Raw genomic sequence first — 16235 nt, forward strand, 5'->3', positions numbered from 1 at the left:
AGATAGGCAATCTACCTGAAAAAGAATTCAGAGTAATGATAACAAAGATGATCCAACATCTTGGGGGGGAAAAGTGGAGGCACAGATTGAGAAGATAAAAGAAATGTTTAACAAAAAGCTAGAAGATTTAAAGAAAAAACAGAGATGAATACTATAATAACTGAAATGAAAAATACACTAGAAGGAATCAACAGCAGAAGAACTGAGGCAGAAGAATGAATTAGTGAGCTGGGAGACAGAGTGGTGGAAATTATTGCCATGAAACAGAATACAGAAAGAAGAATGAAAAGAACAGAAAAGAACAGTCTGGGACAATATTAAACGTACTGACATTAGCATTATAAGGGTCCCAGAAGGAGAAGAGAAAGGGTCTGAGAAAATATTTGAAAATATTATAGCCAAAATTTCCCTACCATGAGAAAGGAAGCACCCACTCAAGTCTAGGAAGTGCAGAGAATCCCATAGAGGATAAACCCAAGGAGAAACATGCCAAGACAAATAGTAATCAAACTGACAAAAATCAAATAAACAGAAAAATAGTAAAAGCAGCAAGGGAAAAGCAACAAATAACATACAAGGGAATCTCCATAAAGTTTTCAGTTGATTTTTCAGCAGAAACTCTGCAGGCCAGAAGGGAGTGACACAATATATTTCAAGTGATAATTGAAGGGAAAAACTTACAACAAAGGATACTCTACACAACAAGGCTCTCATTCAGACTTGAAGGAGAAATCAAAAGCTTTACAGACAAGCAAAAGCTAAGAGAATTCAGCACCACCAAACCAGCATTACAACAAATGTTAAAAGAAACTTCTCCAGGTAGGAACGAGACCAACAACTTAAAGCAACCTTGTACATATGTGGACTGCTAAATCAAAACCTCATGGGAACAGCAAATCCCCAAACTACAATAGATACAAACACAAAAAAGAAAAAGTAGACTTCCCTCGTGGTCCAGTGATTAAGAATTCACCTGCCAATGCAGGGGACATGGTTTTGATCCCTGGTCTGGGAAGATTCCACATACTGCAGGGCAGCTAAGCCCATGCACCACAACTACTGAGCCCACACTCTAGAGCCCACAGGCCACAGCCACTGAGCCTGAGTGCAGCAAATACTGAAGCCCATGCACCCTAGAGCCCATGCTTTGCAACAAGAGACACCACAATGAGAAACTTGCGCCACAACTAGAGAGTAGCCCCTGCTCTCCTAACTAGAGAAGCCCTCAGGCAGCAAGGAAGACCCAGCACAGTCAAAAGTAAATAAACAAAATTGTAAAAAAGAAAGACAAATATCACATGATATTACTTGTTTGTGGAATCTAGAAAAATGGTACAAATGAACCTATTTAGAAAACGGAAATTGAGTCACAATGTAGGAAACAAACATATGGTTATAGAAGGGGAAAAGGGGAGAAGGACAAATTGGGAGATTGGGAGTGACACATAGACATTGCTTTATATAAATAGATAACTAATAGGAACCTACTGTATAGCACAGGGAATTCTGTTATACTCTGTAATGACCTATATGGGATTCCCTGGTGGCTCTAACAGTAAAGAATCTGCCTGCAATGCAGGAGACATGAGTTTGATTTCTGGGTCTGGAAGATCTGCTGGAGAATGGAACGGCTACCCACTCCAGTCAGTGTTCTTGCCTGGAGAATCCCCTGGACAGAGGAGCCTGGCAGTCTACAGTCCATGGAGTCACAAAGAGTCAGACATGACTGAGCGACTACACTGAACTGAACTGAATGACCTATATGGGAATAGAATATTAAAAAGAGTGGATATATGTATATGTATAACTGATTCACTTTGCTATACTGCAGAAACTAACACAGCATTGTAACCCAACTATATTCTAATTAAAAATTAATTTTTAAATAAACAAAAATTTTTAAAATTAACAAATAAAAATTAAAAGATTGGCATCTGACGATGTTCCATAGGACTGAGTCTTCAATCTGTGAAATCTGATACTATCTCCAGGTAGACAGTGTTTGAGCATTGTTTGTTGGTGTGAGAGATCTCCCCCTCCACATGCATTGAATTGGGTCTAGAACCTTTAATACAAAAGTCTTTGAAGTAAATCACCATGTAATCACAATAACACAGATGTTCAACTAAATGGAGAAAAGCCAGGAGTTAGGCCAAGGTCTTATTGATTCAAGGCCCTCTTGGGCATCAACCTACTTCCAATAGGAAGAAGAAGGCCAGGATTCCTTCACACATTCTCCAAGCACAAAAGCAGGAATTGGATTTAAAGCTGGTCTTCATTTTTCCTGGAATCCCCAGTACTGCAGTTTTCGTCAGTCCCACTAGAGAGCAACCTTTCTGTATTTATGCTCCTACTTGGCAAAGCACTGGTGTCAGGCAAAGCACAGGCCTGACTCTCAAGTCTGAGCAGAAGCTTTCATGACCCAAATAAATCCCCCAGACTCTGCAAAACTTATCCCACTTTTAAACAATCTAGGTAGATAATTTTGAAATGCTAACATGATAACTCATTGAGAAAAGCCTTCAAGATTTGGGGTGAGGGTATTCTTTGAAACGTGAAAATGTTAGTCGCTCAGTCATGTCTGACTCTTTGCAACTCCATGGACTGTAGCCCTCCAGGCTCTTCTGTCCATGGAATTCTCCAGGTAGGAATACTGGAGTGGATTGCGATTCTCTTCTCCAGGGGAATCTTCCTAACCCCGGGGATCGAACGCAGGTCTCCTTTATTGCAGGTAGATTCTCTAACTTCTAGCGGTAAACCAGACACCAGGGTTACCCAGGTAAGTGCCCCCACCATGGAGCTGTGGGCCCAAAATTGCCCCAGTCAGGTTCTGGGAAGAGAGAACGTTCACTGGGGTGAAGGACCTGCAGGAAGAAGTCTCTGGCTCCATGGCCCTGTCTTTTCCCAGCCTTGGGAAAGCTGAGCACCTAGCTGAGATCTCCCACACCAACAAGCAATGCTCCAACACTATCTACCTGGGGATAGTATCAGGTTTCATAGGATGAAGATTCAGTCCTACAGAACGCCTCCCATCCCTACATCTCCAGATGCCGCTCTTTTAATTTTTATTTATTTATTTTTAACAATTTTATTTTTAAATGCTTTGCACCGCCCTTTGTATGAGGGTGGTTCAGGGTCATGGCCAAGGCCCTTGCACTAAGCTAAGGCAGGGAGCCTGAGGACTTCTCAGGCTGTTCTCTTCAATTAGGGTACAGAACCCCCATTTGGGACCAGGGAACTGTGATGGGTGGCACATCAGATTAATAAAAGACACCCACACATACTTCCTTTAAGTGACTTACATACACTGCAGACTACTAAACCACCATTACAGAGGCTGGTAACAGTTGCATTACAGAAGAGTGGGAAATAAACATTTCCCTTTATAACTAAAGCAACCAGTTAAAGCTCAAGAGATCTTGCTCTCCTCCTTCTCGGCTCCTACAGTAACTTTCCTGTCTATATTCCAACCTAGCAAGATCAAGTGCTATTTGCTGACCCAAAGCCCTGCTAGCCTGTAAACTCTGTTTGTGGGTCACCATCTCATCCCACTACCTGTCATAGGACCCAAGCCCAGTATAGGGGGATGGAGAAATAGTAGTGCTACAGACGCATCCTTCCTTGGGGCCGGGTCTTTGCACAGCCATCATCCCCATCTCCCTTCTCTACAGAGTAGGAGTCAGGGGTTAATGTCTCCCAGGCCCATCCTGGAAATACAGAATATCTGGTTTTTCTTTTTTTAATATTTATCTGTTTACTTGGCTGCATCAGGTCTCAGTTGCAACATGCAGGATCTTTTTTGCATCATATAGGATATTTCCTTGTGGTGCACGGACTCTCTTGTGTCACTCAGGCTCAGTAGTTACTGCACGTTGGCTTCTTTGCTCCTCAGCACACAGGATCTTAGTTCCCCCACCAGGAATCGAACTTGGGTCCCCTGTATTTCAAAGTGGATTCTTAACTACTGGACCACCCTGGAAATCCTTGTTTTTTTCTTTATCTTCTTTATCTAAAGCTGGTCTGTGAAAGTCTTTGAGTGCTAGAAACCATCTTCCAAATTCATTTCTTCTTTTAATCACTAAATAAATCTTCCCATACTAACTATATGAAGCAATGAGTAAGACACTGTTGGGAAAATTGACATGTGTACAAAATAAAGAAACTTCCATTTATATATGATATAAGTGTGTGTATCATATGTGTGTGTCTGTGTGTGTGTGTGTGTCTGTGTGATACAGCCAAAAGAGTCAAGAAAGAGAAAAACCCATCCACCAACTGAATACATCCTGTAGGTCATAATATGTAAAAATCCTTTATTGTTGAGGAATAGAGAGAGACATCATATTTGTAGGATGCTACAGAAATTCCAGGGCAATCTGTAGTCAATGGTTACAGGGACTGGGGATGCTCACAAGGCAGTTTCTGCAGCCAGTGGGACAGAGAGAAGAAGGGGTTAAAGCACAAGAGTGTTACAGGGGTGGGGAGGAGGAAGGGAAATAGAAGCGTGTGCATCTAGGGGTGGGTGTCTTCACGATGTAGCCCAGGAGTCCAGGAGTGGAGTGCTGAGGACCAAAAAAAAGATCAGATCACATCTCTGTCCTTAAAACTCCCACCACCCACCCACCAGGGAGGTGGGGGAGAAAGGGAGGGGCCTCTGTAAGGGAGCAGTAGAGAGAATGGAAGCCTTAGCCCTCAGCTCTCCATGTAGCCTTTGAACTAGAGAATTGAAAAACTCTCCTAGCTACAGTTGCTTGCGTCTTCCCAGCTGCTATGTGCATTGCACGACCCATTCATAAACACCATGTGCGTGGTCTGAGGGGCCCACACAGAAAGATGTAGTGGCAAAGTTCATATCATCCTGGCATCCTATGAGCTGGGCATACACACGGCCCTGTCCAATGCACCTTGGAGCTAATGCTCCCCTGGCCTCACCCAGTCCCTCCTCCTCTTCCCAGAAACCTCCCAGAGGAAGGACAGGTCCAGGGATCACTTCCTTTTTCAGCAGTTTCACATGAATGAAATTAGACAGCATGATGATCTGTGTTGATCCATCTCATCTAATCTTTACATGCCAGCCCCAGGGGCCTTGAGTCTATTTTCCCCAGTACCTAACAGGTTCAGAATGAGCCATCCGTGGTGAGATTATGAGGGCTGCAATTATGAGCCCAGTCCCTCCGAAAAAGCCTAGATTCACCAGAAAGCATTACAAGTAGATTTCTATAATGTGCTTGTTTCTGCCATTTGTATAAAATACTATGGCAAAATTGCACTGTAATTATCTTTACGGCCGAAGCATAACGTTGGGGAGAGTATGTCATCCAGATATAGCTGCCCATATAATTATCTGGCTGTCGGCAAGACTGAAATAACAATCTAAAGAGAGCAAAATGATACAGTAAGTACCATGTAATCAGCGAGTTACGGTTATTACAGCTTTTTGTGCCCCCTCGCCCAACACTGAATGGGGGGCACAGTCATGACTCTGGGCCCGGGAGTCATGCACAGGCAGTCTCTTTGAGAGCCAGCTCCTGGTCCTTGGGTCTCCCTTGAAACCAACGAGAGGGGGTAATAGGGCCTCAGGGGGAGGGGCAGGAGTCTCTAGGAAGACAAAGGCTTCCTGACCCCTCTCTGCCTCCCCCGACACCATTCTTGGGAAGCTGGTGCAGAGAAAGCCATCAGTGAACTGCTATTGCTATGTGTGGAAAGCTGCTGTCAAGGCAGGTGGTTCCGCATTTTGACAACACACTTCCCCCGGGGTGACTCACATTCACATACCAAGTGGAAGAACTGTCAGCCGACTCAGGCCTAGGTTCCAGCCCAGACAACTTCAGACAGACAGACCAGAGCCCACCGAGGCAACACTGGAACCTTCCCTACACCTCCCAGACTGCAACAGTCACAGTGAAGCCAAGGTACAATGCTGTGTGCCAGGCACTGTTCTGAACACTTGACCTAGACTCACAGCAACAGCCCTGTGAGATAATATTATCATCCCAACTTTTCAGATGAGGAAACAGAGGCACAGAAGGATTATGTAACCTGGCCAAGAGACACAGCTAGTGAGTGACAGATCCAGGATTCAAACTCAGGCCATGCTCTTATTCATTACTCTGCACAGAGCGATTACGATAACAGTTTCCAGCCAATCCCCATTAGATTTCAGAGTTTTTCTTGCATTTCTAGAAAGAAATGCAAAAATCATCCTTGCAAAGAACTCTATAGTGGAGCCGGTAACCCAAGATTCAGGATGATCTGGATGGTTTCAGCCTCCCTGGGAAGCAAAATGCTTCACGTGGGAATAAATGTGGTACCTATAATTATCCAATAATGATCTCTCCATCTTTTGCACAAATCACAAGAGAATAGAGTCCAAACAACAGAAGTTCTCCATCAAAGAAACCCCAGGGGAAAACCTCCTCTTGCCATTTCCCCCATCTCACTCCGGCTCAATTGTAAGCCGGGAGCAATGAAGCTGGAAAGAGATGTGAAAGAGGGGTGTGCGTGTGTGTGTGTTTGTGTGTTTTTCTGTGTGCACACGTGTGTGTGTGGTCACAGACAAGCACACACTTCTAAGTGTCGGGATGTATTTAGGGTTTTAATTATGAGCATTAATGCCCATAGCATCAGAGGAAATGATCCTCTGGCAACGCCGCTCCTACCCCACCACATACCCACAATCCCCTCTCCTCGCCCTGAGTAAGTCCTTACCTCATTCCACACTTGGAGGGTACTTGAAGGTGCCAAAGCTGGGGATGTTTTCTTGGTTTATATCAACAGGAGTGTCTGGGGGGATGTAAAGGGTGTAGTTAAGAGGGATTTTTCTGACTATGACCTTCACCCTAACCCAAAAGCAAAGGGCTGGCTATGAAGGACAGCTTTGGACGACAGAGTTAGGAAGAAGAGGGACTCTCTGTTTGGGAAATGGGGGAGGGGCAAGCAAAGCCTCTCTGACCCTTTCCCTACAGCAGCAGGACCTTCTTAGAAAGGTCTCCCCGCTTTGCTCCTGGGGAGGGCTGGACTGTGGGTCCAAGCTGATTGAGTAGAGGAGTGGAGGAGCCCTCACTGTAGCTAGGGAAAGTCCTGTCTTTCCCCACACTGACAAACATAAGGCAGTTGACTCCTGCTACACCTTTGCCAGCACCCCAGCCCTCCCACCATGCTCCTACCTGGCTGGAGGTTCCTCTTGCCCATGAGACCCACAAAGAAGTCATGCATGTCACCTGCATAAAAAGGGCCAACATGGTCAACCATCACGATGAGGGGTTGACACATTTCCCCAGACAGGTGTCAGGATTTCTGAGGTTGGGTTCTGGTCTCTGTTTCTGTATCTCACCACAGCTTGCCTCCCCACAGTTAGCAGGCTGTCCCCTTAGCCCACCCTCTCTGTCTACCTCCCTCTCCCCCATCTTTCAAGAACTCTAAAATTCTCCCACCCAGCAGGTGCCTGATTTAGAATCTTCACAGCCACCAAGAGATCCTCTTGACTTGCACTACCACGCCCATGGAGGAAGACCTCACCAGGCCCCCCACAGCTGCTTCCTCTGGCGCCCAGGGGCCTCTCACACTCTCTCGAGGCTGACTGAGCAGTTGCAGCTGGAATGCTGTTTGCACCAGTGGAACCAGGGCCAGCCAAAATAGTCACTGGGCCCTGTCCCCGTGGAGCTCTGGGCAAGTGGTCAGCAGAGGTTGGGAGGGAGAGGAGGCTACTCACGTTTTTGGGGAAGTGGTGACTCCTTAGGACCTGTGAAGCAAGAACAAGCATGTAACTGGGGAATGGGATCTGCAAAGAGACGATTGGAGGAGGTTCAGATCACAACCTCAATCATTCACGAAGCCGTCTCCAGCCTCCTTCCCTCCTGAAGGGTCTCCCAGGCCTATTTAATCTTCAGAATCCTGCCCCCCAAACCCCTTTCCCTGAGGCTGTATCCTACCTACGCTGGCCTTGCTCAGCATCTTGAGCAATCCATCCAGGGAGACCACGCGGCTATCATAGAGTCTCCGGAGCAATAACGGGGGCAGCTGGTAGAGATTTGAGTCCTTCTGGGGAAGAGAGACAAAGAGGGCCAAGGAGGAGGCTCACCCCCAGTCCTCTCACTCTTTTCCCACAAGAAATGGCCTCTTCCTGAGCTCATCACAGCTGAACCTGACATCCTATTTCTTTCCGGATTTCCTCTGGTTTCACACTAGAAGAGAAGTGGGCTCTCAAATTGTGGTCCATGGACTAGCAGCTTAACCGCTGGGAGTTTGTTAAAAATACCTAATCCTGGTCCTATACCAGACCAACTGAGACAAAATCTGAGTCTTAACCAGGCTCCCAGGTGATTCATAGCAAGATTTGGGAGGCACATGTAGAGGGAACACGTTGGGTATCCCTGTAGGCCGACCAACTGCCCCAGTTTGCCCAGGTGTGTGGGGCTTTCAGTGCTCAAGCTGGGACAGTCCTGGGAAAACCAGGACAGTTGGTCATACTATCTCCCAAGCTCAAAGGGGACAGACTCCTGGGGCCCCTCACAGCTCCTGCCACCTCTCAGTGAAAAGGGCTTTTGGTTCTTTTCACCCTGGCACATCCGGAACCGGTCTGACCAAGGATATGGTTGCCCCACTAATCGAGTGAGCCAGGAATTTCTGAGAAAAGTTCATCAGACAGAGCTAGTATCCTCTGGTCTGTGCTCCATGATTGAGCCACAGACAGGACTTGGTCCTGGGGACATGTGGGTGTAGGCAACCGGGGCCACCAGCCATCCTGGAATCGCCCCACTCTCCACTGAGTCCATGGGTGTTTCTCTCTCTGTGTTTCCCACCGCCGCTCCCTCTCTTTTCTTTTCCATTGGTTTCTGCCTGTGGTTTTCTGTCTCTCTCCCCACCACCCCGCCCCAGATTTAGAATTTCAGAAGGCAGCATGCTCAGAATGAAGCCTCTTCTCCTCCACAACTGAACCCCATTGTAGCCCTGCTGCTGGGCAGGGGTTCTTAATCATCTTGGTGGTTTCACACATGCCAACCTGGCTGCCCAGGCATGCATACATCCTACCCCTGTCTCATTCCAATTTATCTCATCCTCATGGATCTGTAGGGAGAAGGGGCAGGAAGGCAACCTCTCTTTTACTGGACAAGAGGGGCAAGGTTGGAAAGCACATTTGTCTCAGAGTAACAGACCCAGATATTTGGTCTCCAGCTGGAACTTTGGCTCCAAACACAGTGTCCAGCCTTTGTCTGGCACTCACTCTGTGCTTTTTGAACTGGTTCTGGCCTTTTGGAGCTGGTGCAGCAGCTACCACCTGCAAAGTTGCCAGCCCATCATGCCTTGGGACACCTCACCAGCTGGACAAAAACTGATGATGTCTCTTTGCCCAGCCCACAGCTTCCCACGCAACCACTTCCCCAAATTGTTCAAATACTCTGCGTACCTCCTGTAATGAGATGCTAAACAGATCCAAGCTGGAGAGGCATTTAGACTTCACACGCTGAATTTGTAATAAGTTCCACCTGTAATCATCTTAAAAGCACTCGTACCAATATAATTGCTGTCTTTTCAAAACCTTGAAAAGACTTCCTCCTTGTTCTCCCCCAGTACCCCTATTCTAACAACTCCTATTCTTTTTCTTAGAGGAACTTCAGAAACTGGGGCCCAACTTGTTTTGTGATTTTTTGTTTCCTATCCTGACTAAGCAGAGGCTAGAGGGGGACATGGGACAAGAGGAAAGAAAGGGTTGGGATCTTAGGAGCACATGAGGTTACTGAGGGTGGAAGAGCAGCGGATAAGGGAATTTATGTGAATTTTTAAAACAACATAATACATAAAACTGACAGGTAACAAAGAATACAAACGACTATTTGGGAGAGAAATTCTGACTGTTTCATACCATCCAAGGAGTGAGGAAGACCTGCCCCCCTGCAAAGGGACAGAACCTGAGCTGGACTCAGGGAACCTGAGACCACCTTATCCAGCACCATCCACTCACCAGGTCACCAGACAATCAAACAAACAATGTATCAGTGGGGCACCTTTTACATACAAGGTGTCAAAGACATGCAGAGGGACAGAGACACAGACAGACATACAGGGAGAACATGAGGCCCCCAGAGAGGCAGGGCAGTCCAGCCCTCTGGTGGATAATCCAAGCAACTCCCACCTTCCTCCCTACAGAGGTGGGACAGGCAGAGTGTGGCCCCCATGATGGTATCTGGTATTCTGCCAGGGTGGCAAACCAGAGGGGAAGCCTTACCTTGCTGTGACCCCCACCGGGCACCACCTGCTCCTGTGACCCCTCACAGACCGCACCAAAACTCCGAGCCGAGCTGAGGGCTAGGATGACTGCAAACAGCAGGGCGCCGCGCATGATGCCTAGGAGGACAGAGAGACGGGACAGGGGAGGCAGGGAGGAGGAGGACACAACACAGGTGCAAATGCAGGAAGCATTCACCACCAATGCCCTGCCTCCCCGGCCCCCAACTCTCCCACCCCAGCCTTGGTCAGGGAGAGTCTCTGAGCTGGAGGGGCTCAGTCTCCCGGCCTCTATCACATGTTCCCCCAGTCTGTGCACCTGGCAATGAGCAATGGTGCAACAATGCGGGGGCTCCAGCTTCCAGGGAAGATAATAGACTGACGGGACCTGCACAGGTCTATTTCGTTCATCAGCTGGAGGAGGGATCCTGAATGCTATTTTCCAGCCCTAGATACGCTAAGACTTAGGCCAAACTTTCTAAATATTGGAAGAATCAGTCTGTACCCACAGGCTCCAGGCATCACTACATCAACCCCTATCGCCTCTTTCTGCTCACCTGCCCAGTAGCCCACTCCCTGATCAAAGGCTGCCACCTTTATTCCCTCCTGACTCCACCCCTGTCCTCTGGTGCCAGCTCCTATCCATCCAACATTCCCTGGCTTGTGCCTACCTGTGGAGCAGCTTGGAGCCTGGGACAGATGGTCTAGCAGGATCAGGGAGCTGGCCGGAAGCACTGCCCGCTCCCCACGAACGCTGCTGGTGCTGCTGCTGTGGAGAGAAAAACAGGGAGTGGAGGGACTGGGGAATGTGGCAGGAACTCCTGCCCAGCTCCCTGATAAAGGCTCTGGGAGGGTCTGGGGGAGCCGGGGGAGGGGCTGAGAATCACCAATCCCAGGGTGGCTGGCGGGGCGGGAGGCTGGTGGGGGTGAAGGGGGATATAGGCTGCAGACACACACACATACACACACACACACCACAAACCCAGCAGTGAGCTGAGGTTATCCAGCAACTCACAGTCCAGCAGCCCTGGAGCTGGGCGCACTAAGCGATGATGTTGCTTATGCAACTCAACAGATGAGGTCCCTGGGCTCTTTCTCCTCCATATCCACACACCAGCTCTTTGCCCTTTAAACTTCCAGCCTCAACTGCCAGGCCAAACCAATTTCTGGCAGGTCCTTCTCTGGCCACCCACCCTCTCCCCCCAACCAGGATGAGCAGGATCCCATCCCGGATGATTGGGATGTGAGTCTGGCACCTCTCCAGTCTTTGGTTGTCCCTCTGTCCTCCTTCCAGCTGGAGCTGACTCATCGCACTGGCCCTCTTAGGGTCTGCACTTCTCCCCAGTGGCTAGTGCAAAACCTCCAGCGTCTGCCTCCCTCCATCACCTCCCCAGGGCCAGGGCCCCTCCCCTGGGACCCCTGAATCAGCCTGACGTTGTTGCATCCTTCCAGGGTTCTCACTTCTATCCTTCCTGCTGTCGTCTCTGAGAGGAGGAACAGAACGCCACGGCTAAGCTGTTCCCCTCGCCCCCACTCCAGCATTGATCTCTTAATTGCTTCTTTTTCTCCTTTGTTATGTTTATCCCCTACTCTGTCTCCAAACAACTCAGGCATCTTCTCCCCTGAACTTTCAAGCCTCTAGTTCATGCCCCACAGTTAAGAGGCTTCACTGTGCTCACTTCAGGCCCCCAAGGTAAGAGAGCCCCAGGGGAGGGTCAGAGTCAGGATCTGAGACAGACCCAGAAAGAATGCCGCCATAGGAGATGAGGGGAGGTGAAGTGAAAGCCGGCCTCAGAGCAGTCATCACTCTCAGTGTTTATTTATAAAGGAGGAAGAATTTGAACATTTGCAAGGGTGGCTCAGAGGTTAAAGCGTCTGCCTCCAATGCGGGAGACCCAAGTTTGATCCCTGGGTCTGGAAGATCCCCTGGAGAAGGAAATGGTAACCCACTCCAGTATTCTTGCCTGGAGAATCCCATGGATGGAGAAGACTGGTAGGCTACAGTCCATGGGGTCGCAAAGAGTCGGACATGGCTGAGAGACTTCACTTTCTCTTTCAGCAGAGAGCAATTCAACTGATTTTCATCACCTCCACTGTGTGAGTGGGAAACATTCCTATTTTCAGATGAGGGAACTGAAGCTCAAAAAGTTCAGTCACATGCTTCAGGACATATAGCTCCTGGAGAACAGCCTCAAATCCAGGTGTTTCTCACTCCCAACCTCCCCTTCATTGTACTGCACTGGTCTATACTTTGACCAGTAAGGGGAGAGTTAGGTCCCCCAGAGGGGTGGGGGTCCACCTCCCGAAAAGACCTAGAGATTGAGACCAGGTACTCTTCTATATCTTGGGATTTGGAAGAGAATCATAGCTCTGTTGCATATTTATTATAATGGTTCCTGCTCACCAGCACCTTTCCCAATCACCCTATTTAAAGTTACTACCACTAGGGACTTCCTTGGCAGTCCAGTGGTTAAGACACTGAGCTCCCAATGCAGGAGCACAGGTTCAATTCCTGGTTGGGAAACTAAGGTCCCACATCCCTCTCGGCTTGGCCAGGAAATTTTTAATAAAATTACTACCACTTTATTCTCCATATCCCCTCATTTCTTTTCTTCATACATTACATCAAACATATTACAAATTTACTTGTAAAGTCTGTCTATCTCACCTCCCACCAGAATGTCATCTTTACAAGGGCAAGGACTTTTCATCTGTTTGCTATTGGATTCCTAGCTCTATAGTGTTTGGCATATAATAGGTGCTCAACAAAAATTTATTTATAAAACAAAAAAGGTAGCCTGAGTCTAGCTTCTTGCATTGCAGCCCACAGTGTGGATCTTCCATAAAGCCTCTCAAGCATTGCTAGAGTCCTAAAATGTTTCTTTCCCCAGCCCACCCACCCTCGGGCTTGGGCCATACTAAGAAGTTATTCTGGCTGCACAGGACTCCAGCTTCATCCCCAAGTGAGGGTAGCAGCTAGGTCATGTTCCTGCGTGCTCATTTGCTTAGTGTCCAACTCTTTGAGACCCCATTGAATTACGTGAGAGGCCACTGGGGCCTCGTGTAATTACCCAGCTAATTACTTGGCTCTCTGGGGAAACCATGGCCCCAGACTCAGGGTTGGGATAAAGGGCACAAGGGGAAGGCTGTTTACATGTAAATAATATGACTGGTTCATGCCTTTGAGACGTTCAGGTGCTATTTTTAATTGGACCTGGACATCTCCCACTTCCTCCCCTCCTCTCCTCTCACCAATCTGGAAAAGGAGGTCCAAGCCATACAGGTGGGAGGGAATTAGGGGTGCAGGAGGAAGAACATATTAGATGAGGGCCAAGGACTAAAGTCTCCTGGGTCCCATCTCTATGTCAGCCTCCTGCCCTCCACCACCCCATTCATCCCTGCCCCCACACCCTGGTACCAGGGAAGCAAGGCTTCAGCAAAGGTCCAACATGAATAATGTCCTTTGATGATAAAGCATCTCACAGGATGGCAGGAGCCAAGGATCGGGGGGAGCAAGGGAGTGGCAGGGAGAATTGATCACCCCTTGATCTCTGGGATTAGCCAAGACTTGAAAGAGCTGGTGCTAAGTCAGAGAGGTGATGAAGGAGGGAGGCAAGGACAGGCTGGGCTTCACTTTGCCCTCAGATCTTATGCAAATAGCATGTAAAGCAGGTACTGCAGCTACAAAGAAGCTGTTTTTTCCTTTGAACACTTGTGACTTGAGCCACGTCTCAGACACTGTCACTGGCCTAGAGGAGCAGAATCCCTAGAAGGATCCCCTCTGGGGTCCACCCCTCTCTTTACTGCTGATTCAGGTTGGAGGTGAGGCCAGGAAATGGGGGAGCTGAGATGAGACGAGCTAGTCAGCCCATCCCGAGGGTTGAGGTGGAGCATGTGCTTGTGCGCATGAGATGGCCTATGTATGTCCACCACATGCACAGCTTGTGAGGCAACACGTGGACCCCTTCAGCATCCTAGAGGGGTGCTGTGGGATGCTGTGGGAGGGGCCAGAGCCACAGGTGACACTGGGTGGAGAGATACCTGTGAGGAATGGAAGGATGCCAAACCCCCTGGCCAGGACACAGCTGGGAGACAACCTGCAGCACAAGGAACAGGAGTCCCTCAGAGCCTGCGGCAGGATGGGGCCAAGCCAGGAGGGCTGAGCGAGAGCTGGTTTGTGCCATGAGACAGCAGAATGACTCCTCGTTGGGGTTAGGGGGTGCTGGGATGACTTGTGCCTATCAGAGGCTCAAACAGCCAAGATAGAGAGAGTTGGACTGGTGATGGGGAGTGGGAGGCAGAACTTCAGCTTCTCCCATCATGATGGAGCTACTTCAAGCCCTATGACAAGGGTAGGGAAACAGCCCCTATAGGCTTCAGGGGATGAAAACACATGCTCTTGAATTCCAGAAGAGAAGAGAAGCAGAGACAGGAAAGAGGAGGAGGGAGGGAGAAATGGGAGAGTAAAGAAGAGAGGATCCCCACATGCCTTCCTTAGCCTAGCATCCATCCACATGACTGATGGGGGAGGACAGGAAGGAGGTCAGGAACCCTCCCCCCTCACTCTCCCCTGATCCCTAGCCCAGAGAGGTGACAGTGCCTTCAGCCCTGGGAAAGGAAAAGCAGGATAGGGAGCAGCAGCTGCAGATTCTCCTGAAATTGCTTCTGAAAATGACCAGACACTTCACTGAGAAAGTGACGACAATTTGGGCCCTGGGAGCGGGAGATGAGGCGGAGAGTTGGGGTGGTCAGGCTCTGGTCACCACCTCCTCTTGGCCTGATTCTGAGAAGTCAAGGATGGAGGATCTGTTGGGACAGCGGAAGGGTGGCCAGAGCCCCAGCTCAGGACAGAGTCCCCCTACCAATGACAGCTCTAGACCCTCACCCACAGGGAAGAGCTGCCTCCCTGAGTCCTCTGTCAGCTCAGGGCAGAGTGTGCCAGGACTCCGGGCTGGTTTGTGCCCTGAGAGCTAAATTCGTCTGCAGGCAAGATGAGGAGTTAATCAGGTCTCCCGCCAGCATGATCACCTGGGGCGTGAGCTGCCTGCTGATAGAAGCTGAGGTGGAGGGAGACCCCGTCCTCAAGGCACAGTGAGCTCAGCAGAGACAGGAAAGAGGCAGGGAAGGCAGAGATCATGGAAGGAGGCAGAGCCGCCCAGACAGAAACAAAGGCAGCCATGTGTGTGCTCTCACAAGCAGGGATTTACACCTTACTACAAACAAAGGAGCTGCTTGTTCCCTAAAGGTAGAGACCAGAGCAGAAGAGGCTGAGACAATACAGCTTCTACGAGGAAACAGATATAGAGGAAGTTGGGGGATATTTAAAGTATGATACAAAACATTACATGTTAACATTAGTCAGAGCCCACAGAAACAGGGACAATGAGATGGTGTGAGACAGTTGGAAACCAAGAAAGAAATAATGTGAATGACACATGGAAAACAAATGAAGACAAGAGGGAAAACGTCAGTCGTGGGGATGAGAGAGTCTGGGTGGGGGAGCAGCCCCCTGTCAAGTGCCACCAGCTGTAGGCCCCAGCTGTGGGACAGTGATTAGCAAGGTGACCGTTGGCAGCAGCCTGACATCTCTGGTGTATGGAAAAGCAGAGGGTACCAGGGGGCAAGTGTGATGAAGTCCAGTGCTGAGCTTGGGATGGAGGGGACCATGCATGGAGCCACGGACCCAGCTCACCTCTGCTCACATGACCCCCCCCCCAGCCTTGGGCCCCCTTTCAGGCTAAATCTCGAAAGGATCCCAGTATCTGATGAGACAGAGATCCTCACTTCTTCCCTCCAGGGACGCACTTAATGAATCAGCTCATTGGCCACCTGCGACCTGAGCCCCATCCCGGACTACCCCGCCCCCACCCCAGTCTCTCCAGACCCTGCCAGAGCTCAGCCGGTCAAGGAGCCCAGAGACAATTTCCCTTCTTTTTCATTCTTATTGTCTGCATTATCTGGCTCCAAGGAGCCCCAGTAAAGGAAAGGGAGGGGGCAGAGGGTCTAAGTAC

General features: G+C 49.1%; 1 protein-coding gene across 2 annotated transcripts; it reads right to left on the minus strand.

The window, feature by feature from the left end:
• Nucleotides 1–4292: 4292 nt before the first annotated feature.
• TAC3 (tachykinin precursor 3) lies at nt 4293–11053 on the minus strand. 2 transcript variants are annotated; one of them, XM_044940654.2, is made up of 7 exons: nt 10896–11053; nt 10226–10344; nt 7932–8037; nt 7712–7741; nt 7167–7220; nt 6709–6783; nt 4293–4562 (listed from the first exon to the last, which is right to left on the minus strand). In XM_044940654.2, exons 2-6 carry the CDS (start codon nt 10337–10339, stop codon nt 6710–6712), a joined length of 378 nt encoding a protein of 125 aa, XP_044796589.2. In that variant the 5' UTR covers nt 10340–10344; nt 10896–11053; the 3' UTR covers nt 4293–4562; nt 6709. The 2 variants fall into 2 exon arrangements, with proteins under 2 accessions (XP_044796589.2, XP_006077909.2); XM_006077847.4 differs by having other exon boundaries at nt 7932–8040; nt 10896–11050.
• Between the last annotated feature and the right edge of the window lie 5182 nt (nt 11054–16235).

Source organism: Bubalus bubalis, chromosome 4 (genome assembly GCF_019923935.1).
Source record: "Bubalus bubalis isolate 160015118507 breed Murrah chromosome 4, NDDB_SH_1, whole genome shotgun sequence".
Taxonomy (NCBI): domain Eukaryota; kingdom Metazoa; phylum Chordata; class Mammalia; order Artiodactyla; family Bovidae; genus Bubalus; species Bubalus bubalis.